This window comes from Mirounga leonina, unplaced genomic scaffold, assembly GCF_011800145.1.
Source record: "Mirounga leonina isolate KUSES-001 unplaced genomic scaffold, KU_Mleo_1.0 Mir_195, whole genome shotgun sequence".
In the NCBI taxonomy this organism is placed as follows: Eukaryota; Metazoa; Chordata; class Mammalia; order Carnivora; family Phocidae; genus Mirounga; species Mirounga leonina.
The window spans coordinates 2,541,595-2,567,931 of NW_023270490.1; the positions used below are offsets into that span (position 1 = coordinate 2,541,595).

Here is a 26,337-nt window from a genome sequence, read left to right on the forward strand (position 1 = left end):
AGAGAGAGGATGTAGAAACTACCAGAAATCCCGGAACCCCCAGATCACCCAGATTGTCAAAACTTCGCAAAAAGTAAGTCAACAGTCTCTGCCTGAGTAAGTACCAGAGGATTCCTGCCACCGAAGTGTGGGATACTCAGTATCTGGTTTTTATGATAACTGCTGTGGCCATTTGGAAGCTTTTGGCTTTACTTCCTATCACTTGGCTGGGTTCCCAAGAGTAAATTTTCTGAAGTAATTGACGTTTCGGAGTATATCACTTGCTGCTGCCTATAAAAGGTGAAGCTGGAGCTGCGGATGGCAGCCAGGGGTGCAGGTTTTCCTTCTACTAAGAAACTCACACCACCTGTTTTCCTTTCTCTGGCACCGCCCCCCAGGGGCGGGGCGGGGGGGCGGCTCCGCCGGCCCCGCCCTCTCTGTCCTGCAGTGGCACCTGGCTGATCCCAGGTGAGTCCTCTAGCACAGCGGGCCCCTCCTTCCTGAGATCACAGACCACCGTCACAGATAGAGCCACTCCGCCAAGACGACCCTCCAGCTGCTGGTCCCCCCTCCCGGCCCCCGCCACCAGCGCCCACAAACTCAGGCACCTACAGACTCACACAAAGCCGCCCTGAGTCTTTTCCTTTGGCCCAACCACCCCAGCAGCCCGGCTCACCACAACGGAAGCCCGCTGTTTCCCTCCCGTCAATGCGCCTCTCTGTTCCGCGGCTCCACGGCACAGATATGCCCCGAGCCTGCCTGCAAGCCCCCCATTCATGCTCCACTTTTCAGCGAGCTTGCTCCTTCCCTCTCTCCACTCCCCCTCCCCCAGATACACAAAAGAGGGCTAGCAAGCAGGACTTTTTTTTCTCTCTCCAGGAATAAAAGGTTCGCCTTCCTTCCTTTCGTTGGTCTATTCTTGGTCTCTACTTGGCAATGCAAAGACAGTGGAAGCGGTTAAACCGCCCCAGTTCATGACCCTGGGGACACTCCTTCGGCCAGAACTGCCCTCATTTGCTCTTTCCGTTGCACTGGTTGTAGCGAAATCTAAACCTCTTACCAGCCGCCCCAAAAGTCCTGCTGGGAAAGGATTTGGGCACAGGGTCGGGTGAGGCATTAAAAGGTTCTCTTCTTCAACCCCCTTAAATTAAAGAGGGGGACACGGAGGCCCAAAGGGGTGAAGGAAGACACCCAGGCCACACAGTGAACTTGCTAGGGGAGCTGGGGGGGCGGGGAATGCTTCGGGGGCCCCGTCCTTACGGGCAACGAGAAAAAGCAAGCGTCTTACCATCATCCAAGTAGGTCTGGTCCAAGTTCTGCTCCTGTTTAATTGTCACTCCTGCGGGTAATACTTCCTTTTGGTCACTGACTGGGGGTCCATTTTTGGCGGCTCTTTGGCTGGTGGCATTCTGCTGCTGAATGACCGTGGGGTAGGACCCCGGGCTCAGCCTCTGGCCTTGACTGACGGGGGGCGGGCCGGGCCTGGCGGGGCCGGGCGCGAAGTTCTCGCAGTACATGATGTGCTGGAATTCCTGGTGGCTGCCGCAGCGCAGCGGCTGGTTGGTGGGCGAGTAGTGGATCACCGGCGAGGCCTGCTGGTTGGCCGGGGAGGAGTGGAGCAGGGTGGAGCTCTGGCCCTGGGAGCCGGCGTGCACCAGCACGGAGCGGTGGGCGTCCGCCAGGGCCAGGGGGGCGGCCATGAGGGCCGGCTGCTGGTAGCCCAGCAGGCTGGGGCTCAGGCTCTTGCTCCGCTGATAGAGGACAGCCGCCGGGTTCTGCTGCTGGTAGCGGGCGTCGGGGGACGAGAGCCCCGAGCGGAACTGCTGGCAGGGTGCCATGGTGGCCACGAGGCAGGAGGGCGACTCAGCCACCATCGGGTGCGGCGGGTAGTAAGGCTGGCTGCCCAGGCCCCCGTGGGCGGGGCTGCAGATCAAGGTGGGGTCATATTCATCGGTGGGCTCCGTCTTGATGGCTGGGACTGGGAGAGAGAGAAGCACACGGGGCGCACCCTTCTTAGTGAGCCACGGGGGTGCGCAGAGGATTAGTGGGCTGTGGCTGGGAACGTGGCCTCGGGAGTTCCGGGAGGTGGGAGCAGACACTTGGGCTCCGTCATGTCTTAGCCTCGGACGAGAGCCTCCCCGTGTAACTGTTGTAGGGAGAAATCTGACCCCGGACGATGATCGTGAACCGTAGGTCTTTCCAATAGCGGAGAGACAGCTGGTAGGTCTGTCTCAGCCCTGGGATGTTCTCGGGCTTTTCCCAGGGGCAGAGCTCAGAGGGGAAGGCTTGACTGAAAATTATGTAACCCCCTCTCTTCTGCCCTAGCGGCTCCCGTCCCCCTTCCCTGCTTGCTGTCCTTGGTAATGTTTATCACCACCTGAAATAATCTGCATCTTTCCTGTGCTTACTTATTATCTGAACAACCTGCCCCCACTGGACTGTCAGCTCCTCTAAGGGAGGACTTTTCCTGGTCTGTTTTGTTCAATGCTGTGTCCCTGAACACCTAAAACAGCGCCTAGCGCTCAATTGACACTCAGAGGTTTTCAGGAAACAGGAAATGACCAAATGGGGGTGGATCCACCTCCTTAGTTCTGTAGCATTCTGGGGGAAACAAGACCTGCTGACCTGAGCCTCAGTTTCCCCATCTGTTACCTGGCAGTAACAAGCATACCCCCTGTCCCCATGGGGTCATTAGGAAGATAAAACGAGACGTGTGAAAGGTACTCAGCACACAGACTGGCATACAGTAAGCACTCAGTGCTTGCTGTTGTTACTATAATCATCTTCCCACCAGCACTGGACACACCTGCTCATCTCCGCACCTAGGACGGTCTCCAGACCTTGTCCTCCCCCAGCATCCTTTCCTAAAGCATTGCCAGCCCCAGTTGCTGAGGACCCAGTTTCCTCGCTGGAGCGAATGTAGTGGGGACAGGACGCTAATCAAGTTCAGGGAATCGCCAGGCATCAAGGAGTAGAGGCAGCAAGGAGGTTCGGCCTCAGACAGGCAGGGGCCAACGCCAGGCCCAGGGAGGCCTCCTGACCACAGGCATGAGGTGAGAGTGCCGTAGAACCCAAGGATCACTGAGCTGCTGTCTAGAACCTTCCCAGAGTTTGTCTCCCATAGTCTTGGGCCCCCGCAGGCCCCTGCCACTCACGGCTTATCACGTCAGTCCTGAGATGGTGCCATGGCCAGAGAGACCAGACAAGCCTCTGGACACACCCCACCAAAGCCAAGCCCCACCAAGCCTGGGCTTCCAGGATGGTCCCCTTGGTCTTGTGCTTCCGGCATGAGAGGCTCCACGTGACGCTGTCACAGGGTGGAAATTATACTCTTGGTGATAGTCTCGGATTATAGGTTTCCAGTCCTGGAAATGTGACTGGTAGGCCTGTGTCAGCCTTGGGGAACTGTAGTACTTTGTGGGAATGAGACCTCCTGGCCTGGCTATCCACCCAGGAATCCAGAGGCCGCAGAGAGACTACCCACTGCGGGGTCCACTACAGATCCTGCAAGTTTCAGGGAGGGTTCAGTCCCCCGATCAGGAGCAAATCTAAGACATGGACAGAGGTCATGTTGTTGAACAAGTCCACGCATGCCTCCCTCCTCATCTGCCTCCCCCCGCAGAAGAAAAATATTAGTAATAGCTAATATCATCCATATCTGCTTACCGTGCGCTGTGCTAAGCACATTACGTGCATTTGATTTCTTTAAGTCTTATAAGGAAGGTGCCATTTGACAGATGAGGAAACAGAGACTCCAAGAGGTTGAGTCACCTGCCCAAGGTCACCCAGCTGGGAGCAGACCTCACGTGTCCTCACCTGAGGACAATGTCCTACCTCACCTCTCAACACCAAAGGGGCCTCCAGAGAAGATTTCTTACCTGGGTGGTAGGTAAAGTGCTGAGGCTGACTTCGTTTTCTTTTCCCATTGATGACGTAGAAGTTCACCTTCACCGATGCACGGATGTGCTTGTTTCGATACTCAGGGATCTCAACAAAAAGCATGTTCTGGAAGGAAGGAGCTATCATCAACTTAACTGCAACAATGCCTACATTCCTAAGCAAGGCCCCAAGCACATCAAGCCAGCTCCTCTCAAAGGAGTCAAGACACATTCTGTACGTTTATAGGCGAGATTCTAAGAGGCACTTGACCTTCCAGCTGTGGGTGAACAAAGGATTGCCACTTACTCTCCCAAAGTCTATCACGATGCCACAGTTACAAATCAGAGGGCCTGGTGCTCAATAAATGTTCAACTGATGTGTCCATTCAATACCTACTGAGTGCCTGTTAGCTCCAAAGCCCTGGGACTTGGATGAAGGAGGAAAAAAGGAAGGAAAGAGAACATGAGGGAGGTGGGAGGGGGACATGACAGGGTGCTCAGTCATCTCGTCCAGGTGCTTACAGGCTGGCTCTTGTCTTTATCCACCGTAGCTTCCATCTCCCAAATTTGCTGCCCATCTGGAAAAATTAAAAAAGGACACGCTTTGAAGGAACTATTAGAAACCAAAGATTTAAGACCAAAACTCACCAACTTATATTCATCTTGGTTTACACAAGGTACAGCAAGGTGTATGCGTGTGTTTGTGTTATGTGTGTCTATTTGAACATACGTGTATTTTTATTTATATTTGTGTATTTCTTTTTCTAATGGGAATGTACGTCGACAATAGAAACCTGGGCCCCAGTAGGTAACAAGGAAAAGGAAAAGAACAGAAATTGCCCATCATCCCACTGCTATTATGTTTGAATGTCTCTTGTATCTTTCTTTAAAAAAAGATAGGCCGTTATACATGATACTTCACTATATGCTTTGTTCAACCAAAGACTATTTCCAAGTGTCCTGCACACACCAAGACGGTCACAGGGGCCCTATTACAGATCACTTGCTGCCCCCGACATGGCTTCTTGATTGAGAACACAAGTGGCTCACATATTCTGCCCTGAGAGCCTGAAACAATGCCCTACCTCTTGAGCCCTTGGAGAGGGTGGAAACGTAGGAACCCACCCCCCACCTTCCAGTCAACGGTCTGGATTTCACATGACTCATTACAAGAATCGATGAGAGGTTTTGCTCAGGAGTGAACTCTCCTTCCTTGGAGAAGAGCACAAGTTCCTCAGTTTGGGGCCAACGAGTCAAATAAAACTCTGCATTTGCAAATAACAGATTTCTTTTTCTGACCACCTACATTGGCCATTGGGCCGTTTTCGGCTGAAACAAATCATTTCCACAAGTGTTTCCAGGGTGCTTTGTGGAACGCTGGCTCTGAAGGATATTAAATGGGTTTATGAGGGTGGGAAACAAATTCTAAAGCTAATAAGCATTTGGAAAATGCTGAGTCAATGTCAAATAGGTTTCTTTACTGCAGGACTTCTCAGAGCCTTTAATCTGCTCACAGGCAGTGTAACTCTGCAAGGTGGGCTGGGGTAAGCACCAAGTCCCAACATTTGGCCACAGAACCCCTCTCCCCTGCTTAAGCACAACTATTAACATCTTCGGTGATAGGTTAGATATGAATCTATAGGCTTGGCTCTTAAGGTTCACCCAAAGAAATCTGGTTTCCAAGCATTATTTGAACTTCCTAGTATAGAACATATTTCCCCAAATAATAATTAATAAAGTCCTGTGATTGCTACCAAAGTTGATGCGGTGTAGATGATCTTAACAACACACAGGCAATGAGCTAGCTGGAGCCCTGAGTAATGAGTATGTCTGCAAGTCGTGGCCTTAGAGTTCTATTAGACTCCTGAAATGATTAAGGGAGACATGGGTTTCTGTCAAAAGGGAAGAGGGAAAATGTGGTCAAGGTACCAACTCTCACCATGATGGAAGGGACCGAGTTCGAGTCACCACCATCTCCCCAGCATCCAACACTGTGTCATCAAGACACAGTACTTTCCATGTGAAAGGCCCTGGACAGAACCAGTCAGAGAAAATCCTCACCCCTTTATCAAAGACAGGTCAAAAGTCATCCACCAGAGACATATGTCTGTCTTTCAGGTGGTGGTTACAAGCGAGGCGTGGGTCCATGTCAAGAAGGGCATTCTTATTCACTAACTGCAGTGCAAGCTCTAAGTCAGAAGATCAAGTAATAAAAGAATCGAGGAAACAGACGATAAACAATAATGTGTTGATATCCGGTGCACCACCTCCTCCTGGGCCTCTCATTGGCTGAACTGAGTTCTGTCACCAATAATATCTGGGTCCCTTCAGTTCAGTTCATTTCCCCATAGGACTCTGACCCACTCTGAAAAGAAAGGACCGTTTTCAGGAGTCTCATAATTGGGAGGAAAGGGAGAAGCATCTGGAAAAGGGATCCGGACATATCAAGCTGGGTCCATAGAGTCTCCATCCCCAGCTCTCTTCCCAACTCATGCCAGGAGTGAGAGGCGAAGCACAAAATGGCAGTTGATGAAAGCCATGTCCCCAGGAAAAGGATTCTCACGGAGTCTCTTCTCCTGGTCCAGGAACCCAAGAGAAATGAGAGGGAGCCTCTCTCCTTCACTTTCACCTTTTGTCCATCTCTGGTGGGTATACATAAGTAAAACTCCACCCACTACGAGCCACAGAATTCCAGTGCACAGGTGCTTGGGACCACCCTCAGGAATTAGCCAGCCCAACACCATCAGATGGGGAAACTGAGGCCCAGAGAAGGAACGGGTTTTGTCCAAAGGCAGGAAGAGGACAGTCACGAAATCACAGTCCTTAAACAACAACTGGCACACTCCAATAATAAAAGAGATGCTTTCGAGGAGAAAAGCTCAAGGTCATTAAGCAGACAGGGTGACCAGCTTCCTGGGAGGCCAAGGGAAAGTCCTACGCAGGTAAGATTTTTGCAGGGTCACATCCACCACAAACGTTCGTCCCTGCTCCCCCTGTGCCTCCTGATAGCATCTAAGCAAGCACAGCCGGCTTGAAGGCCCCGCACAACCTGCTCCAGCCTCCACAGGCCCCATTTTCACAACCCTGCCCCCAGGAGGAATAACAGCTATTGCTTCTGAGCACTGTCTGTACGCAAAGCATCGCTCAAAACACCTGGCAGGTCTGGACAGGTCTAATCCATATAACAAGCCTATGCCACAGATCTGATCATCACCCCCATTGGATAGGTGAGGACACTCAGGCCCTGGCCCCAGGATGCACAGCTATGGCGGGGGGGGGGGGGGGGGGGGGGCGGGGAGGGAGGCAGATCTGAGCCCAGGCAGCCGAGCCTAGAACGAGGGCTCCTGGTTCATTGTTACATGGTTTCAGATCCCTGTGTTCCTCCTCCGCCAAGTGAATGAAGGACATGGGGCAGGCGCTCTGGGCAGCTCATCCTTCGAGACTGAGCTGCAGTGTCTCCCGGGGAAGCCAAGCCCCGGTGCCCACAGCGTCCATGGCACCCCAGGAAACCCCACCACCACGCTCTCTCCGTGAAAGCGTGTGTTTGCCTCCCCCACTGTCCTCAAAGGCCATGTGTCCCTTATTCCATACCCTAGTGCTCAGCCATTGGTCAGCACAATCGGAATTAAGATCCTTGCAATAGAGGATAGTCATGATCTAAGTATTTGCTGGGGCAGAACGCTTCTTCAGAGAAGGCAGAGAGGTCAACAGGCAAATGGATCAACAGAACGTGGTCTACTCATACATGCAGTGACACAGCGTCCAGTGAATTCTGACACACAGATCGACCTTGAACACATGATGCTGAGTCAAACAGGCCCAACACAGGACAGTATTACATAATCCCACCTACACGAGGTTCACAGAACAGGCAAATTCAGACACAGAAAGAAGAACTCAGGTTACCAGAGGCCGTGGGGGAGGACGGGGAGGGGGGGTGTTACTATTTAATGGGGACACAGCTTCTGTTTTGAAAAATGAGAATGTCCTGAAAATGGCTAGTAGTAACAATGGTGGTATAATACTGTGAGAGATTTAATTCACTTACAAATGGTTACAGTGATCAATATTGTAATATGCATATTTTACCATAATTTTTTCTTTTTAGCCATTGGCCTCACCCTAGAGACCAGACCTGTTTTGCGGCCTGCAGGGTGGGGTGGCTTTTTTGGAGGTTTTTTCATTAGCTGCTGGCGTTTCAAGATGAGATTTCACCTAAAAATGCAGATTTTGCTCTTGAAAAAAAAAAAAACAATTCAGACGATCTGACCATTCTGGGCACCCACGCAAGACCCTGGCCTCTTCAGAGAACCCAGATATGGACCCTCAACTCTATGGTCAAATAATCTTTGACAAAGCAGGAAAAAACATGCAATGGCAAAAAGACAGTCTCTTCAATAAACGGTGCTGGGAAAATTGGACAGCCACATGCAGAAGAATGAAACTCGACCATTCTCTAACACCATTCACAAAGATAAACTCAAAGTGGATGAAAGACCTCAATGTGAGACAGGAATCCATCCAAATCCTAGAGGAGAACATAGGCAGTAACCTCTTTGACATCGCCCACAGCAACTTCTTTCAAGATACATCTCCAAAAGCTAGTGAAACAAAAGCAAAAATGAACTTTTGGGACTTCATCAAGATAAAAAGCTTCTGCACAGCAAAGGAAACAGTCAACAAAACAAAGAGGCAACCCACAGAATGGGAGAAGATATTTGCAAATGACACTACAGATAAAGGGCTGGTATCCAAGATCTATAAAGAACTTCTCAAACTCAACACCCAAAAAACAAATAATCAAGTCAAAAAGTGGGCAGAAGATATGAACAGACACTTCTCTGAGGAAGACATACAAATGGCTAACAGACACATGAAAAAATCTTCATCATCATTAGCCATCAGGGAACTCCAAATCAAAACCACACTGAGATACCACCTTACACCAGTTAGAATGGCCAAAATGGACAGGGAAAGAAACAACAAATGTTGGAGAGGTTGTGGAGAAAGGGGAACCCTCTTACACTGTTGTGGGAATGCAAGTTGGTACAGCCACTTCGGAAAACAGTGTGGAGGTTCCTCAAAAATTTAAAAATAGAGCTACCCTATGACCCAGCAATTACACTCCTGGGTATTTACCCCAAAGACACAGATGTAGTGAAAAGAAGGGCCATATGCACCCCAATGTTCATAGCAGCAATGTCCGCAATAGCCAAACTATGGAAAGAGCCGAGATGCCCTTCAACAGATGAATGGATAAAGAAGATGTGGTCCATATATACAATGGAATATTACTCAGCCATCAGAAAGGATGACTACCCAACTTTTACATCAACATGGATGGGACTGGAGGAGATTATGCTAAGTGAAATAAGTCAAGTAGAGAAAGTCAATTATCATATGGTTTCACTTATTTGTGGAACATAAGGAATAGCATGGAGGACACTAGGAGAAGGAAGGGAAAAATGAGGTGGGGGGCGGAACTGGAGGGAGAGATGAACCATGAGAGACTATGGACTCTGAGAAACAAACAGGGTTTTAGAGGGCAGGGGGGTGGGGGGATGGGTTAGCCCAGTGATGGGTATTAAGGAGGGCACGTACTGCATGGAGCACTGGGTGTTATACGAAAACAATGGATCGTGGATCACCACATCAAAAACTAATGATGTATTGTATGGTGACTAACGTAACATAATAAAATTAAAAAAAAAAAAAAAAAAGACCCTGGCCTCTTCAGACAGTGCCGTGCTTCCCACTTCAACCACAGCACCGCCACCCAGCCCCCACATCTCTCCTTTACTTCCCATGCCCCACCCCGGGGGGCCTCTGAGAGAGGAAGGCACCGCCTTGTACAACATGGGGAGGAGGACGGTCAGGTTTCTGCAGATCCCCCTCCACTGGGATGTAGCTGAGATTTTCCCCAGGACTACACGACATTTTGGCCAGAAAACACCACCCAATATTCTCTTGGTCGGCAGCTTCTCTGCTACTGTACCCCACCCACCCAAAGCAAGGACCCCCGGCTGTCAGGATGGGAAAACTAGCTTTCCTTCCTCCCAGACCCTAGGCCCCTTGGCTCTGAGGACTTGACCTTCTCTTCACTTCAGAATCAGAACAACGTGCCCAGGAGAGCCCCAGGGTGTCCACAAGGCCCTCCCCAGACTGGAGTGCAGAGGGATGTCCCTATAACAGCCACTCACTTAAAAACTCTCCCTCCTTCCTGCTCCCTTCCTCTGGGCTCCAGGCAGAGCAAACAGGACCCGCCAGGCAGGACTTCCCCGGAGGCCTCTTCAGCAAGACGGCCCGCGGGCGGCCTCACCCCTGGCCTGGGGGACCTCCATGCAGCCCGGGTCCTAGAGCTCTGTGGATAGCAGGTCAGGGAAGAAAAAGCCCGTGGGGTGTAGGGGGCACTGCCTGCTCACCCCAGGGTCTGTGCGGCCTTCAGCTACGTGGCTACTGTAACCCGAGCCGTCTTGGGCACATTCTGTGGCCAGAACAGACTTCCCTTCTGTGGCACCACAGTGCTGTCCGTTTCATTCCTGCAAACCCCGAACTCCAGAGCAGACCCAGCTTGGAATCCCTGCATTTTTAGTGAAATCTCACTTTGAAATGGCAGCACTTAATGAAAAAAACCTCTAGACCACCCTGCAGGCCACAGGCCCTATTCGCTGTGTATGCTCGGATAAGGCACTTTACCTCTCTCGGCCTCTTATCCAAAATACGGGGACAATCACAGGACCTATATCCCATAGGTTCGTTCCCAGACAGACACACGGCGCAGGATAAATGTGTGACAGATGTTGGTAAGCATAATTATTATGGCTCATGGCAACATATTATTTCAATATTGTCTTATCATTTTTTGCATATATTCCACAATGTGTCATTATTGAGAAAACCATAAGCATATTCTAATCAGAAAATAATACACATTTCTCTGATTATAATTATGAATTATACATACTCTGCCCTGCGGGCAGAAGCGGAGGGAATTCACAAAGGGACAATGTCTGTTATAAGAGGCAGGTGGACACGGTGCCCGACTGCTTTCCTTTCAAATGGGTCTTTTCACCATTACCTCAACTTTTAAAAAGAGAGCTCACAGGAATGAAAAATCAAAACCTCAATCATGGGGTGCCTGGGTGGCTCAGTCGGTTAAGCGTCTGACTCTTAGTTTCAGCTCAGGTCTTGATCTCCAGGTTGTGAGATCGAGCCCCGCATCAGGCTCTGCGCACAGTGGGGAGTCTGCTTAAGATTCTCTCTCTCCCTCTGCCCCCTCCCTGCTATGCGCACATGCGCTCTCTCTAAAATAAATAGATAGGGGCGCCTGGGTGGCTCAGTTGGTTAAGCGACTGCCTTCGGCTCAGGTCATGATCCTGGAGTCCCGGGATCGAGTCCCGCATCAGGCTCCCTGCTCAGCAGGGAGTCTGCTTCTCCCTCTGACCTTCCTCCCTCTCATGCTCTCTGTCTCTCATTCTCTCTCTCTCAAATAAATAAATAAAATCTTTTTAAAAAAATAAAATAAAATAAAATAAATAGATAAATCTTCTTTAAGTAACCAAAAACCTAAATCATGAGCCAAACCCAGGGGCCTAGCTCCTTCCTTTTGTCTTTAAGCCCAGAGGGCAGCTTTAAGAGTCTAGCCTTATTGTGCATCTCAAGTGGAGGCTGCCCTGAGTTCCCAACAGACTAGTCCCCAAGAGGAACCGAAAGCTGACACTGCCGTCCCCAATTTTAGGTAGCATGTGGAAGGCACAAACCAGGGAACTGGTCTTTATGGGAACTGTGTGGTTTGCAAAATACCTCAAGACCATTTCCCTGGGCGCGTCTTCCCTCCCCCCACCCTGCATCCCACAGCACAGTCCTGGGGTTTCACCAAGAGAACACACCGATCCCATCCTCTGAACTGAGCTTCCAGGAGGCAGAGGAACTCACCATAAATGCTGGCAGGACTCTCTGCCTGAACTCCCTCCCTCTGGGTTCAAGCTCAATCATTGCTCTTTACTTGCTGTGTGGCCTGTGAGTGGTAGCTTAACCTCTCTGTGCCTTAGTTTCCTCATAAGCAAAAGGGTCGAGTTCATTCACTGACTTCAAAGAGTTGGCAAAAATTCAAGTAGATCATATGTAAAATGCTTAGCAAAATGCTCAGCCCATAGTGAGTACTGCTATTAATATTTGAGAATTTGGTGTCCCATGGGTCTGACTCTGGCGAGAAAGAACTGGCAGGTCATCTTGACCCAAGTGTTCTGGTGGGTGTCCCAGTTCCTTGTTTCATTGCATTACATCTCTCATTGTGAATAGATAAAATGGCCATAGAAAGTATTCACTGACAGCGGTCTACGGGAATGATGGGCCCTCCATCTCTGGTATGGAAAATCAGGGAGATTAGGTCTAGGGAACACTGGCAGCACTTAGCATGAGCATGATCTTATTCTCAGCCCTGGAAACGTATCCCTATTATATTAAAAAGCAGGAACTGGTAAGTACGACAGCCCAGTGTTTGTGGCACAAACTCAGCAAACACATGTCCCACACTGCCCACGTGGTTACACCCCTGTGGCTGGACCGGACAGACCAGCCCAGACATCCACATCTTCTATAACGCCATCCAAGAAACTGGGTAGAAGTACACTGCATGCATTTTTTCAAAGATTTATTTTTCTTATTTTAGAGAGAGAGAGTGCAGGGTGTAGGGGCAGAGGGAGAAAGAGAGAGAGTCTCAAGCAGACTCTGGGCTGAGTGCAGAGCCCAACTCGGGGCTCGATCTCACGGCCCTGAGATCACAACCTGAGCTGAAACGAAGAGTTGGACACTTAACTGATTGCACCACCCAGGAGTTCCACATTGCATGCATTTTTTCGTGTTTTTTAAGATAAAGCTTTTCTCTTGAGGAAAAAGTATATTGCGACTGCCTGTTGATCTGCTTGTCTCCTGGGGGCCCTCTGGGGCCACGGTCTCAGATGGAAGCCAGGCATGGACCAGCAACACTGACCAAGCTCCTACTGCACAGCAGGCCCTGTGCATGTTGCTGGGACCACAGTACGAGCCACACAAGCCGTCCTCTGGACAGGCCCACCAGAGCTCCCAAGTGAGGACCCAAGCTTCTTCACCTCCCCTGGGACGGGGACTTCCTCAGTTTCCCTCCAGCCACACTGGCCTTCTCGATCTCCCCCCAACAACCACACTTGCTCTTCTGCAGACCTTACTCAGACCAGCACCTTCCCAGCCTTCCGGCCCAATTCGGGGAGGTCCTCCTTGGCCTGTCCCCCAACCCCTTCCATCCTCTGACTTCATTTTCTCAGCCTGTTGGCTTTCTGTCTCCTTCCCCTGCTAGGCCGTGGGCTTCTGGAAGGCAGCACCACACATCTGTCTTATTCTCTGCTTCATCCCAGCACTACCGTGTCTGACGCGTAACAAGCACTCAGTAAACACCAGTGGACTAAATGAACAAAGTGACCTCAGGATTTCCCAGGGCTTGGCCCACAGCCAGACCATTGGCCTCGCCAGCAAAAAGACCCCACAAGGAGAGATTGCCGAACCCTTTGGGAGGAATCCTTTTTGGAAACTGAGTGATGGGGAAGGCACCTGGAATAATGGTGCAGACATTGACTCACGTGCAATGCAAGCAACCGAGCTGAGTTGTCTACAACCCACCTCCCAACCCAGGCCCCAGGTCCGGGACTCTGGGAAAACCTGCCCAGAACAGAAGAGGCCCAAGATGACCAAGTCTGCTTCTACTGCTCTGGGCTGAGATGAAATGAAGGACTTCAGTCCCTTGAGCAGATGTTTGGGCAAACTTCCCCCATCCTAAATTAAAAGGGACTGGCAGCCAGCATGGAAAGGGCCCTTCCAAGTCTTACTCAGAGGGAAAGAGAAAAGAGCCAGGTTCTTTGGGCAAAGGGGCTGGGTCTAGAGAAGACTTAGCAAGACTTTGCAAGAACAAAAAAACACGGGGCGGGGGGTGTGCATGGTTCAACAAACATTCCAGCCTTGGTGGTGGCTTGGCCCCATGGCCCCTACCCTGCTGTTGCTTTATTGTCCACTTTGCAGACAGCTCTTGAAGCCTAAGCGTTAGGAAGCAGGAGGGCTGGCATTGGGTCTGGGCGGGGGTCTTAGCAGTCAGCCTGGATGAGCCACGGGCTTCTGTCAGCACTTGAAGGAGAAATAAGGGAGCTTTCAGAAGGAGGAGAGCGAATCCGTCCTCACGTGGGTCATGAGCACGCCCCTGGGCTCCAGGCAAACGGGGAGGAAATCAAAGTGTCAGTTTGTGTTAGGAAATCATGGGTGATGCTTCCCAGTCCTGGCCCTGCTTTTAAAATTAGCTAAATGAAGATGGCTGAAGTCCTTCCAGTCTGTCCTTTACGACTGCTAACTAGCAGAAAAATGCATACTCCCTGGGTGTGGGGGCTTAATGAGCTGAGCAGATGGGGGGGGGGGGGCAGGAGGGTCCCAGAGCTGAGGATTTCACCCACTGCAATGGTACAACTGCCCAAATGTACTTGCTGGGCGGTGGAGAGGAAATGCCTTGATTCCCAACACCCCACTTCTCTCCTGATGCCCCACCACCTCCTCCGTGGGCTCAGCCCCCTCACCTCCGTCCCCAACCTGGGCAACTGCAGTGGGGGCTCACAACACCTTCCACCTGTCCCCCCCACCCCTGAGTCCATTCTTCATCCAGATTGCCAGAACAATCTTAACGATATAAATTAGATCGTGTCACTCCCCTGCTTAGGACAAGAGCTCCTAGTTGCTTTTGTAACAAAATCCAAGCTCTTCTCTGTGCCTACAAACCCGGGCTTGACCTGAGCCCCTCGCACCCCCCGCCCCAACCCAGGGACCTCTCCAGCCTTGGTTGGTGCCATCCCCCCCTGCTCTCACGCTGCCCTGGCGGCCTGGGCCTGCTTTCATTTCCTCAAACACCCCAGGCTCATCCCCATGCTGGGACTGGGCGGTTATTTCTGCCTGAGACCCTCTTCCGACAGTCTGTGCAACTCCCTCTTTTCTACCTTTAGGCCTCTGTTCAAAGCCACCTCCTCAGGGAAGCCCTCCCTGATCCCACTCTCCAGGGTTGCCAGATTTAACAAATAAAAATACAGGACATCTAGTTAAATTTGATTTTCAGAAATCAGTGACCTCCTTTTTTACTACAAGTATGCCCCAAATCCTGTGCCATTGCATGGGACATACTCATACTACCGACATGTGTTGTCTGAGATCTGAATTTCACTGAGCCTCCTATATTTTTCCCCCTACGTCCAAAGCCCTTTGTCTAGCTCCTCTGACCTGGTTTCACTCTCTTCAGAGCACTTTCTCTGTCTCGGAATGGCCTGCTCGTGTACAAGCTCGAGACTGTCCACCTGCTGAGAGCAGGGACCTCCGCTGTAATGGGTCCCCAACGCCTGGTGTAGTACCTGCACCTAGTAAGTGTTCAGTAAATACCCGGGGAGCACTATGGAAGCCCTGGGGTTGAGCGAGCAGAGAGAGGCTAAAGGAGCATCACTGGGTTGTTTTCCACAGAGGCTGGACTTCTGCCCATCTTTCACCCCCCTGCAGAGGCAACTCTTCTTAGTGATGAGCAGTCACCTACGGATACCCCCCGAACCGTTGCATCCAGCCCATCACCCTGGGAACCAGGAAGTAGGGGTTTGGGACCCAGCCCTCCACCGACAAACTCTACCACCTCGAGGAAGTCTGTCAACCTCACCATGTGAGTCAGCTTCCCCACCTGTAAGATGGGGGGCAGGGAGTGGCCGCCATCAGTCAAGCTCCCTCCAGCTCCTTGGTGAGGCCATGACAGCGGGTGTGGGATGGCTTGGGGGATAAGAAGAGAAACTAACCTGTGCCCAGAAGGACTCTTCTCTCAGCCAAGAAACCAACATGGCCCTGTCTTCTTGGTTCTGTGTTCAGTAAACTGAGCTCCCAGGGGGCACATGGAAGGTCAGCTGACATCTTCTGAGCACCTACTGTGTTCCTGACACTTTTAGATCCTTGATCTCTTTTCATTGCTGAAATACCAGGAACCCCACTTTAGAGATGGGGAAACTGAGTCCCAAAGCACATAATATATATGGGGTCTATCCAGACTTCAAGCCAAGTCTGCTAGATGATCCAAAATCCAGCCTGCTTATACCTTAAATATATACAATTTTTATTTTTTAAAAAGAGCATGACACCAAAAATGTAGAACGAATACAAAAGGGTGTTCCTCAATAAAAGACATTATGATCTTCTTGCGGGTGCGTGCGGCGGTGGGGGTGGGGGACTTCAACCTGCTAATTGCAATTCACACAAAGGTCTGTTGGCACCAAGAACAATGTCTGATGGTGGAAACGCCTGAACCCAAGTCAACTAGAAAACTCATCCCTCTGTGTCCTCTTTCGAAAGCTTCCAAACACAATGAACTGTAGGATTCTTTCACCCAAAAGGCTGCCCTTACAAGCAAGGGACAGAAAATGAGACCATTTTCTCTATCTCCAGCGGGCCTTCAGGGCAACGACCTGGCCTCTGGCTTTGGAGGCGAGCTCTGCGTCCCCGTCAGCTGTGTGTAAGCGGTGGGCTTCAGCCCAGAGGGCCGAGGACGCTGTGGATGTGAGTCACCGAGGGCAAAGGTCTGCAGGGCCTTAGTCACGCCCCAGCCCAGCCTGGAAGTCTGACCCTTCCCAGAGGGAAGCCCAATCTAGAGAGACTCCCACACCAAGTCTATTGTTTGAGAACGCACCACACAGGGCAAAACCAAACCCGCGGAGGAAAAACAGGTGGCAGGAGCAGATGCCTTCTTTCAGGTGGTTCCAAGGTTTCTAGGATACGAATTCATGGAAAGATACTTAATTTAGCAAAAAAAAAAAAAAATTATTTTAAGCATGTGCATTTATATTTATTAAACAAAGCTCAAAATACAACCTTTGGGAACCTCCAAGTAATAAAATGACTCATATTAGGATATGATGATTCAGTGGGAAAGAGGGAATTCCACCACCCACGCCTCCTTTCTAAAAAATCAATTTGCCCTCTCAACAGGTGATGGGAGCCTCTGCCATCAGACTGTTCCAAGAAAATCGTCCAGCAAAACAAAACACAAATTCTCTTCCAACAATTTAAGTTTCAAAGCTGAGTAATCCGAGGCAGGCAGGTTTCCAACCTACACCCCCGCAGGACACCGAGAGCCAGGGAGCTACTTGGCTGGGGCCGGGGGCCTGAATTAAGAAAGATTTACCAGCTGAAAAATTCCAAAACCCTGTGTCATGTGGAGGAACCTTCCAAAACATTGGATCCCACCCAGAAGCGGCGAGTCGCTCAGAGCCATGGCAACCCTGTTTCCGCTGCCACATCACTTTTATTTTTGTGTCCTTAGATTTTTTCCTGTTTTGCAATGTTTTGCTGGGACCCCCAACTCCGCCTGAGGCCTGGGTGGCCGGGGGCCAGGATTACCAGCTGAAGTCAGGAACAGCCTAGACTTCTCCGCCTGAACTTTGCCTGGAAGGTTACACATTTTTAAAATTTCAGAGAATATATGAAGGCTTTTAGGCAATTACTGAGGATGGTAAATAAGAAAGACCCTGATCATCCTGTTCAGTTTCTCTGTGTCCTCGTGGATGTGACTAGAGAGCTTCCTTGGGGGGCAGGGGGTGTTGATGATAAACACCGCTTGGCTTTCCAGCTCTGTCATCAGCTACGGGCTGACCTGGGGCCTGTGGCTTGACCTGTACGTGCCTCAGTTACCTCGACTGTAAATGGGGACCATGTCACCCGCCTCTTGGGGCCGATGTGACAATTAAAGCAGAAGACACCCATTCAACAGTATGAGTAAACACCTACTAGGTGCCAGGGATTGTTGTAGATGCTGCGGATACAGCAGCAAACACCGAGTCCCCACCCTCAAGGAACTAAGAGTCTAGTGTGGGAGACCAGATAAGAAATGAATAAACCGGGCACCTGGGTGGCTCAGTTGGTTGAGCGACTGCCTTCGGCTCAGGTCATGATCCTGGAGTCCCGGGATCGAGTCCCGCATCGGGCTCCCTGCTCGGCAGGGAGTCAGCTTCTCCCTCTGACCCTCCCCCCTCTCATGCTCTCTCTCTCTCTCTCTATCTCATTCTCTCTCAAATAAATAAATAAAATCTTAAAAAAAAAAAAAAGAAATGAATAAACCAATAGGCAAGATAATTTCAGCAGTGCGAGGTGCCACTGAGAAAACAGAACAGGACAATGGGACAGAAGGTGACAGGGTTCTGGGGGGGAGGATGTTGAACAACTTCTGAGCAGATGGGCAAGGAGGGGCTTGTTGAGAAAGTCACCTCTGCGCTGAGCCTTGAAGACACAGGAGGATGCAGCCTCGTCAAGAAATGGTGGAAGGATATCCTAAGGGGGGACAGCAAAAGCAAAGGTCCTGAGGCAGAAACCAGCATGCGGTGCTTGAGGACAGAGTGAAGACAGGTGTACCTACAGCCAAGTGAGCAAGGGGACAGTCCAAAATGCTGAATTCAGAGGGATGGGCAAGGGCCAGATCATACAGGCTCCTGGAAGTCATGAAAATAATTAAAAATAGTAATAAAAATAATATAATAGTCATTATTATTACTGCTGCTATAAATAAGACGCCATTTTCCAAAACACCAAGCTTTTCTAACTTAAGAAACACCATGCTGCCCCTCTCCTACTGTTTTTCCACCGCTCTCCAATTTGTCATCCTGCTGGAGTGGAAGCTGCCAATCCCATTTCAGCCGACAGCTATAAAAAGAACGTTGGAGCTGGTGGTGCCGATGACCCAACGTGGGGGCTAAGATTAGCCCAGGAGGCTGTCACCTTGCCTTAATGTGAGAAACAGCTGGGGTTCCCCTTCCTTGGAAAACTTCAGCCCGTTCCACTCCACCCCGCCCCGCTGCCCTTGCCAGCCCAGCTATCCATGGAGATGGGAACGGGGATGCGTTTTGGAAAAACGAAGTTGAGCAACAGGGATTCCCCCTGCAAAAGGCAGTCCCGGGCGGGGAGGCGAGTGCTTGGGGTCAAAAGAGCAGGACCAGCTCCCTGCAAATGCAAGACGAACCCCCTGTTTGTCGGGGCCCCGAGGAGCCAGACATCCCGTGAGGGAAGCCCACCACTTCTCTGGGGGTGAGGTGCATCTCTGAGATCCCTGCTTTTCTACTGGCATCAATCCAGAAGCCCCGTTTGCCCAGGATTCCTTAAGCTAGGCACAAAAGGGCTCTGAACGGGTCCTCTCGAACCCGGTGACCCCACCACAAAATCCAAGGGTCTATTTCACCACAAAATGGTTCACATCAGTGGCTCAAAGCAGCTGAAGGGTCTTCGGGCAAATTAACCTGGTTCTGAGCTTCCTCAGAACAGAAGAGCTCACGGTCAAGGGTACAGACTCTTGAGCCAGGCTGCCTGGGGTCGAACCCAGCACCGCCATCAACCAGCTGTGTGATCTTCACTAAGTTACTTAACCTCTGTGTGCTCGGTCTCTCATTAGGAAAGTTAGGAGAAGAGAAACTCTCTGGTAGAATTGTCATGAGGAATCAGATTAGTTAATACACATCAAGTGCTTAGAACAAGGCCTGGCACATAGTTCATTATTATTACTTATTGTTTTTCAGTGTCTCCCTGGTTCCATGAGATAAAATTTTACTCATCTTTGTTCTTCCACAGCTTAAAAATAATGATAACAGTAAAAACTAATGTTTCATGAGCATCTACAATGTGCTAGGATCTAGGCAAAAAGACTCATCTACACCCCCAACTCGTGTTATCGCCTCTTCTCTCAAGAGGAGCAAATCCCCTGTATTTTACAAAAGAGGAAACACTGGTTCAGAGAGGTGACGTAAATTATCCAGGATGCTGAAGCTACTACATGCACATCATGGATTCGCACCCAGGCCTTCTGAGCTCAGAGCCGTGCTTGCAACCGTCAAGTCAATGAGGCCGACGGCCTGAGCAATGAGAATTCTGACCATAGAGATAATAGCGGGGCCACCTGGGTGGCTCAGTCGTCAAGTGTCTGCCTTCGGCTCAGGTCATGATCCCAGGGTCCTGGGTTCGAGCCCCACATTGGGATCCCTGCTCTTCGAGAAGCCTGCTTCTCCCTCTCCCACTCCCCCTGCTTGTGTTCCCTCTCTCGCTGTGTCTCTCTCTGTCAAATGAATAAATAAAATCTTAAAAAAAAAAAAAAAAGACAATATCATACATTCAGTGAGCAGTCCCTGGGCCCTAAGTACACACCGCCTATGTGTGCACTCCATTTAACTCGGGGGGCGGGGGTGGGGGGCATTAGTACCTCATTTCACAGAGAGGGAAACTGAGGTCCAGGGAGGTTGGACATGAGGACAGTACTGGGTGTTACCTGTCGGTGAGCCCCCTCACTTCTCCATGCTCGGCTGGCTGCCTCCCATGGGCCCTGGCTTAGAGGAGACAGTCCCCATGGACAGTGACCATCAAAGAGCACAGACAGCCGCTATTATGATTCCTCAGTAATCCCTTAATTATTAATTAATTCCTTAATTACTCCTTCTTCCTTATTACTACACAACTTTTTCAAGTTGAAACAGACTCTGAGTTTTCCTCTACCTGGCACAGGGAAACCTCTCTGTCCTGACCTCGGCCTGCTTATCACAATGTGCCAGCCACATCGGTTTGCTCTCTGATTTACAAAAGCCTAGAAAATTCCTGCAGTAGAGAGTATTTTACACTGTTCCACCATCTGAAAAGTAAGCCTCCCCACAAGATGCTTAAAATTGTGCATGCCTCCATGAAGCCAGAACACCATAGGTAGGCCTTAACCCTAGGAAAGAATACCAAATAGCATTAGTTAATGTATATTGAGCACTATATGCCAAGCAGTTTATAAGTACTTAACATGTAGAAATTCTTAAACCTATGACCACCCAATGAGGTAGGACTGTCATCATCCTCATCATACAGACAAGAAAACTATTGCCCAGAGAGGTTAAGTAACCTGCCCATGGTCACACAGCTAGAAAACAGTGGAGCTGGGTTTTGGCTGAAGAGCATGAGCTCTTATCTAGCTGACAAAAGGGATGTAGAGAATGTTGATCACGGAGTTACTTATAATAGCACAGAGATGGGAGCTGCCAAAGACGTAAAATACTAAAAGGGTAATGCTAACTAAAATACTAGACAAACATATGATAGAATGCAATGCATCCATGTAAATGTCTGCATCCCTAACCCCTCACTACACCACCACTGTCCCTCAAACCCACAGTGACTGATCACATACCCTTTAAACCACTCCCAAACCCACCCATCCATCTCCAGCGCCCCACTGCCACAGCCTTCCTTAATGTCATGCCTGGTCACAGAGCCAGCCCACCCCAAGAGGAGGCATTGTGTGAATTGAGAAGAAACACCTCTTCCCCAAGACACCCTGCTTCCTCCTGCCAGCAGCTGTCTTATTAATACACAAATTGATGATGTACCCCATTTGAAAGGTAGTCCCTAGAGGAGGTGCCCTTGTGCAGTGCACAATCCTCACAACTGGACAACCTGCCTATTATAGTCTCCATATCATCCTAAGGACAGTAAACAAACAAATATGAATATCCTCTTAGAATTAACTTACTGAAATCAGGTCTATTAGAGAAAAAAATTGGTCTAGCATCCATAACTACCAAATAATTACGTAACTTGAAATTTAACTTACTTTAGATCATTTTCTTTTTACCATGTCCTCACTGGCAAAAGTTATTAACAGACAGTGTATGGAAGAAAGAATACACATGGCCAATAAACAGAAACATTAAACTGCTCATAGCAAAGGAGTGTGTAGTAAAGAGAAGTACCAATTCAGCAAGTATTTTTTAATTTTTAAAAAAATGGCACTTCTGGGATGGGGTGAAACCATTCCTGACATGGTACTGATGAACGTTTCAATTTGTAGATTTCCGGAAGGTAATTAAAGCTCTCGAAATGACTATCCAAAATCCCACTTTAGGAATAAACACTGAGCACACGACGACAGACACTCATGTATACAAGATTAGTTAATTAATCCTAAAAGTATTAGAAGATTCATTGCAGCACTATTTGTCATAAAATTATAAGTAGCTTATGTTTATTGACCTATGAGAAACCCGGCGCTCTTATAATTACTCAACATGCATTAACCTAGTTGGCCTTCCTGTCAACACTGTGGGGCAAGGATCTTTGTTATTATCATTCCGTACATAAGGAAATGAAGACACAGAAGGGGAGGTAATGTGCCTAAGATCACAGAACAAGCAAGTGGAGAACCTGGCCTCTGCACCCAGGAGACCCAGGGCCAGAGCAAACTTACTTGCCGTGTTGAACGGCCTCCCTTTGATAACAGTAAAAAGTTGCCAAGTTTTGCCTATGTAAAAAAAAAAATAGTTTAAAAAAAATAAAGAGTTTGAGGTGGGGGGTCAACCTCATCATCCAACGAAACAACCCAGGACCAGCTAAGACACATCGTGGTACATTCACCCACCATGAACTGTAGCGACATCAGTTGCTGGAGGTCTGGGAAGCTTCTCGTCGTGAGTAAAAAGAGCAGACTAGAAAGCCCTACCGAACAGAACTGATCCCCCCAATCAGTGCCGTTTGCAAGGAAAAAGGTGGTGCTTTGGTATGGTGCCGGCGGACAATGAAAGAGCTCAAAAAGCCCCCTGACCTGTGGTCTTCTCAGTAAACACGACTTTGGACTCGGCCGTGAAGTTCTGTCCGGTGAGGATCATCTGCTGGCCCCCATACACCAGGCAGCTGTCGATGTCTTGTCTCTCCACCATGGGCAGCTCGTGGGCAGATCGCTGGGCTGAGGGCCAGAGAAAGAGAAGTCACTGGGACGGCAGGAGAAGTCCGCTCAAAAGGGGCTTTCTGCTTTCACAGCGACCAGACACGCTCTGCCCCACCCCCCCTTGTCACCTGTTGTCATGGCAAACATGGAGCCATCGGCCCCGGCAACTGCGGACTCTGGAAATGCCACGTTCCTGCAAAAGTGCCCTAAGTCACTTGGGCTACTTTGCTTCTAACAGCGCGGTTTGTTCTCGTGAATCAAGGGATAGATGCCTGTTCTCTTTATAGGGAGGCAAGGCGAATGAGATTTGATCTTTATTTTATAAAAGGGCAAATCACCTTTTGCATAAGAGTCCCTTTGCCAGAGAGTACTCTCTCCTCGTGCACTGATCTCAACAAGCACGTGAGGGATCATACCTGCTAAACGCTAGGACCCAGCTCCTGCAGGGTTTAGACGTACTCGCTTGGGAATTCACCAGCAATCTTAAACTGGGTATTCGAAACAGCATGATGTTGTCCCATCACCCCTCTGACCTCATTTTCTAGGACACCCCCACCCCCACCCCACTGCCTCGACTGTGTTCCAGCCAATCTTCTAGAATGTTCTCAATGTCTCTCAAACACACCCAGCATACTCCTATCTTTGAGCACTTGCACTTTCTAGTCCCCCTCTCTGGAAAGTTCTTCCTGATTACCTGTGTGGCTCCCCTCCTCACTTCTTGTAGGTTTCTCCTCTGACACCCCCTTCTCTGAGAGGCTTCCTTACCCCTATCCCTCCATCCTCCCACCTTGAGGTTTAAAACAGCAGTCCCTGCCCTGTCTGTGTCTCTCTCTCCTTCTCTCCCCTTTATCTTGCATTATTAGTTCACCTGTCTTTCAAATCTCTCCCCACTAGAAAGTGAGCCCCACGAAGGAGCTTTGTGTACTGCTATAAGCCCAGGGCCAGGAACAGTGCCTCAGATCTAGTAGGGGGTACTCAGGATGGATGGACTGATGCAAGGATTGATGGACGGAGATAGATATGGATATACCTCAATATATCTTAATACATACATATACACACCTATCAATCTCTCTACATATACCTATATCCTCCCCTGTGTCTGTGATGAATGAAGATGGAGAAACAGGACAGGCCTATGCTAAGCGCTGAGGCACGATGATCTACTTAAATGCTCATAGCAACTTTTGGAGGAAGGAAGTATTAAAATTATTTACATTTGCCTAGGGAGAAAACTCAAGCTAAGAGAAGTCAGGTCACCCCTTGGCCAAGGGTGTGTGGTGGGACTTAGATTTGAATCCTCAGAAGCTGGTTTGTCCAGTTCCAGAGCCCCATCCCTTGGCCACTCCAGCCAGCCACCGATTTTTCGGGAGGGCAGGCTGCAGGAAAGAGTGAAGACCCTCTCCAGCCACCTTCCTAGGCAGGGTGAGGAACACGTCCTCGCCAGCGAGAGGGACCCATCTGCTCAGGCCTCGCCTTAGCAGCGTGGGCTGCAGAGGCTGGTCCTCCCCTCGTGAGTCAGCCCCAGCTCCTGGCGTCCCTCCCAAGCCCAAGAACTGGGCCGAGGGCCAGCCCTTTCCGTGCCAGGGGCCCGAGGCCCTCCCCATCCGGGAGCTATGGCAGGCAGCGGCTGCGTGAGGCCTGAGGCCCAAACCTAACCCTTCCCTCCCGGCCGGCCGGCACCTCCAGGTGGCCGAGCAACCCCCTCCATCTCTCCTAAAACCGGCTCCTTCAGGAGCAACCATGCCCTTAGCAACACTTCAGGAGTCCACCATGGACCGGCTAGAGGCTCCCAGACACCTCACCTTGAAAGTGCAACCCAATGACTCACAACAATCCCCTGCCGGTTTCGCCCCATGCCCAGCTCAGCCCAGGGACCAGCCAGCCAGTGTTGTTCCAAAGGGCTGCCAGTTAAGAGTACATAGTAAAAAGGCCTCTCTGCAAAAGCTGCTAATTTCTCCCACATGGGCCGGGTTATTAATCCCTTCTTTCAATATAAGAGTTTTGTATGACTTCCTAATTGAGCTGTCACAAATGGAGATTTACTAGCAGTGAAAACAGCAGTTGCATTGCCTGGAAAAGCAGGTCCTGACTTTTAAGATCTGCCTTTGATGAGTCTGGGGGGCAGCTGGGGGCTTCTGGCTCCAGGAATGGGTGGGGAGGCAGCTGGAGCCATCCCTCCCATTTTGCAGGTGGAAAGCCTGAGTCATCACTGCTGGGCGAGCCAGCCGTGGCCGTGACTCTCAGCACTGGGTGGGAGGCTGGCCCGGACGGCTGCTCTGTGAATCACCGTGCATTGCTGTGAACACAACGGGCTCCTTCCTGGAGCAGCTTCACTGTGTCTCCCTGCAAAGCCTCGCAGTTTTAAGCAACCACCTTTTCCTCCCTCGGTTTAAGCAACAGTTTAAAGAGAGAGAATGAGAGTCCAGCCCAGCTCCCTGTACTTCTGTCTGTTCTCCAGTCCCAAACATGAGGTGAGGGCTGGGAGCATCAGCATCACCGAGAGCTTGTCAGAAATGCAGAGCCTCGGGCCCCACCCCAGACCCACTGAACCCAAGTCTGCAGTGGAACAAGGAATCCACACGGTTGTTATGCACTAGCAAGTCTGAGAGGCACTCTTGGCCCTGAGGGCACATCAGAAGGAGCCAGGAAGTTTAGAGAATACTGACACTCAGGCCCTAATCCTAGAGCAGGGGTTCTCAGCCTGGGTGTGACTGACATGGGGCTGGAGCAGCCTTTGATGAGGGGCCGTCCTGTGCTCGGTAGGATGTTCAGCAGCATCCCCGGCCTCCACCCACCCCTCCCCTGTGGACAACCAGAATTGCCTCTAGTCATAAAGCTGCATGGTCCCTGGGGAGGAGGGGGCCAAAATCGTCCCTGGTTGAGAACCACTGTTCCAGAGGTTCCGACTTCAATCCTCTGAGGGGAGGATCCCAGCAGAGATTAAAAAATAAAATAAAAAATAACCCCTGGGCGCCTGGGTGGCTCAGTTGGTTAAGCGACTGCCTTCGGCTCAGGTCATGATCCTGGAGTCCCAGGATCGAGTCCCGCGTCGGGCTCCCTGCTCGGCAGGGAGTCTGCTTCTCCCTCTGACCCTCCTCCCTCTCATGCTCTCTGTCTCTCATTCTCTCTGTCTCAAATAAATAAATAAAATCTTAAAAAAAAAAAATAATAACCCCTAAGGATTCCAATGGGCCCCCCCAGGTATGATCTGCCATACCACCAATTGCAGGATAATGCAGGGCCTGGGAGCCAAAGGAGAATTCCCAGTTTACTGCGGCTTGGGCTCTGTGGTCAGAAAGACCCGGTTTCGAGTCTTGTATCTGCCCCCTCCCTGCTGTGTGACCCTGAGCAAGTCACTTCACCTCTCTGGATCACAGATGCCTCCTTGGGAAAACACTACCCGTTCCTGCCCTCATGGGTCTGGTATGAGCACCATGAGAGAACATACCGCGTGTAAACACGGGCACGGGCAGTACACACTTGGTGAAATAGCAAATATTGATAACCTAGATATCCATCGATGCATGGATGGACGGACCCATAGAGAAATACGATTCAGCCATGAGAAGGGACGAAGCATGATCCAGGCTACACCATGGATGAACCTTGAACATGTGATGCGGAATGCAAGGAGCCAGACACAAAGGGACAACTCTTCTGGGATCCCTTGGATACAAACTGTTCAGAATGGGTGAATCCATTGAGACAGAAAAC

The 26,337-nt window shown here is 50.2% G+C and overlaps 1 protein-coding gene across 4 annotated transcripts in view; it reads right to left on the bottom strand.

Annotated features, from left to right (window-relative positions):
- NFATC2 (nuclear factor of activated T cells 2) overlaps window positions 1-26,337 on the bottom strand; it is a 158,415-nt gene that overhangs the window by 39,414 nt on the left and 92,664 nt on the right. For all 4 annotated transcript variants that reach the window (XM_035025417.1, XM_035025416.1, XM_035025414.1 and 1 more), the window contains exons 6-9: window positions 22,498-22,638; window positions 4,380-4,435; window positions 3,858-3,984; window positions 1,268-1,957 (exon numbers count right to left, since the gene is read on the bottom strand). In XM_035025417.1, coding sequence (XP_034881308.1) covers window positions 1,268-1,957; window positions 3,858-3,984; window positions 4,380-4,435; window positions 22,498-22,638 — 1,014 coding nt within the window. The remainder of the gene's footprint in view (window positions 1-1,267; window positions 1,958-3,857; window positions 3,985-4,379; window positions 4,436-22,497; window positions 22,639-26,337) is intronic.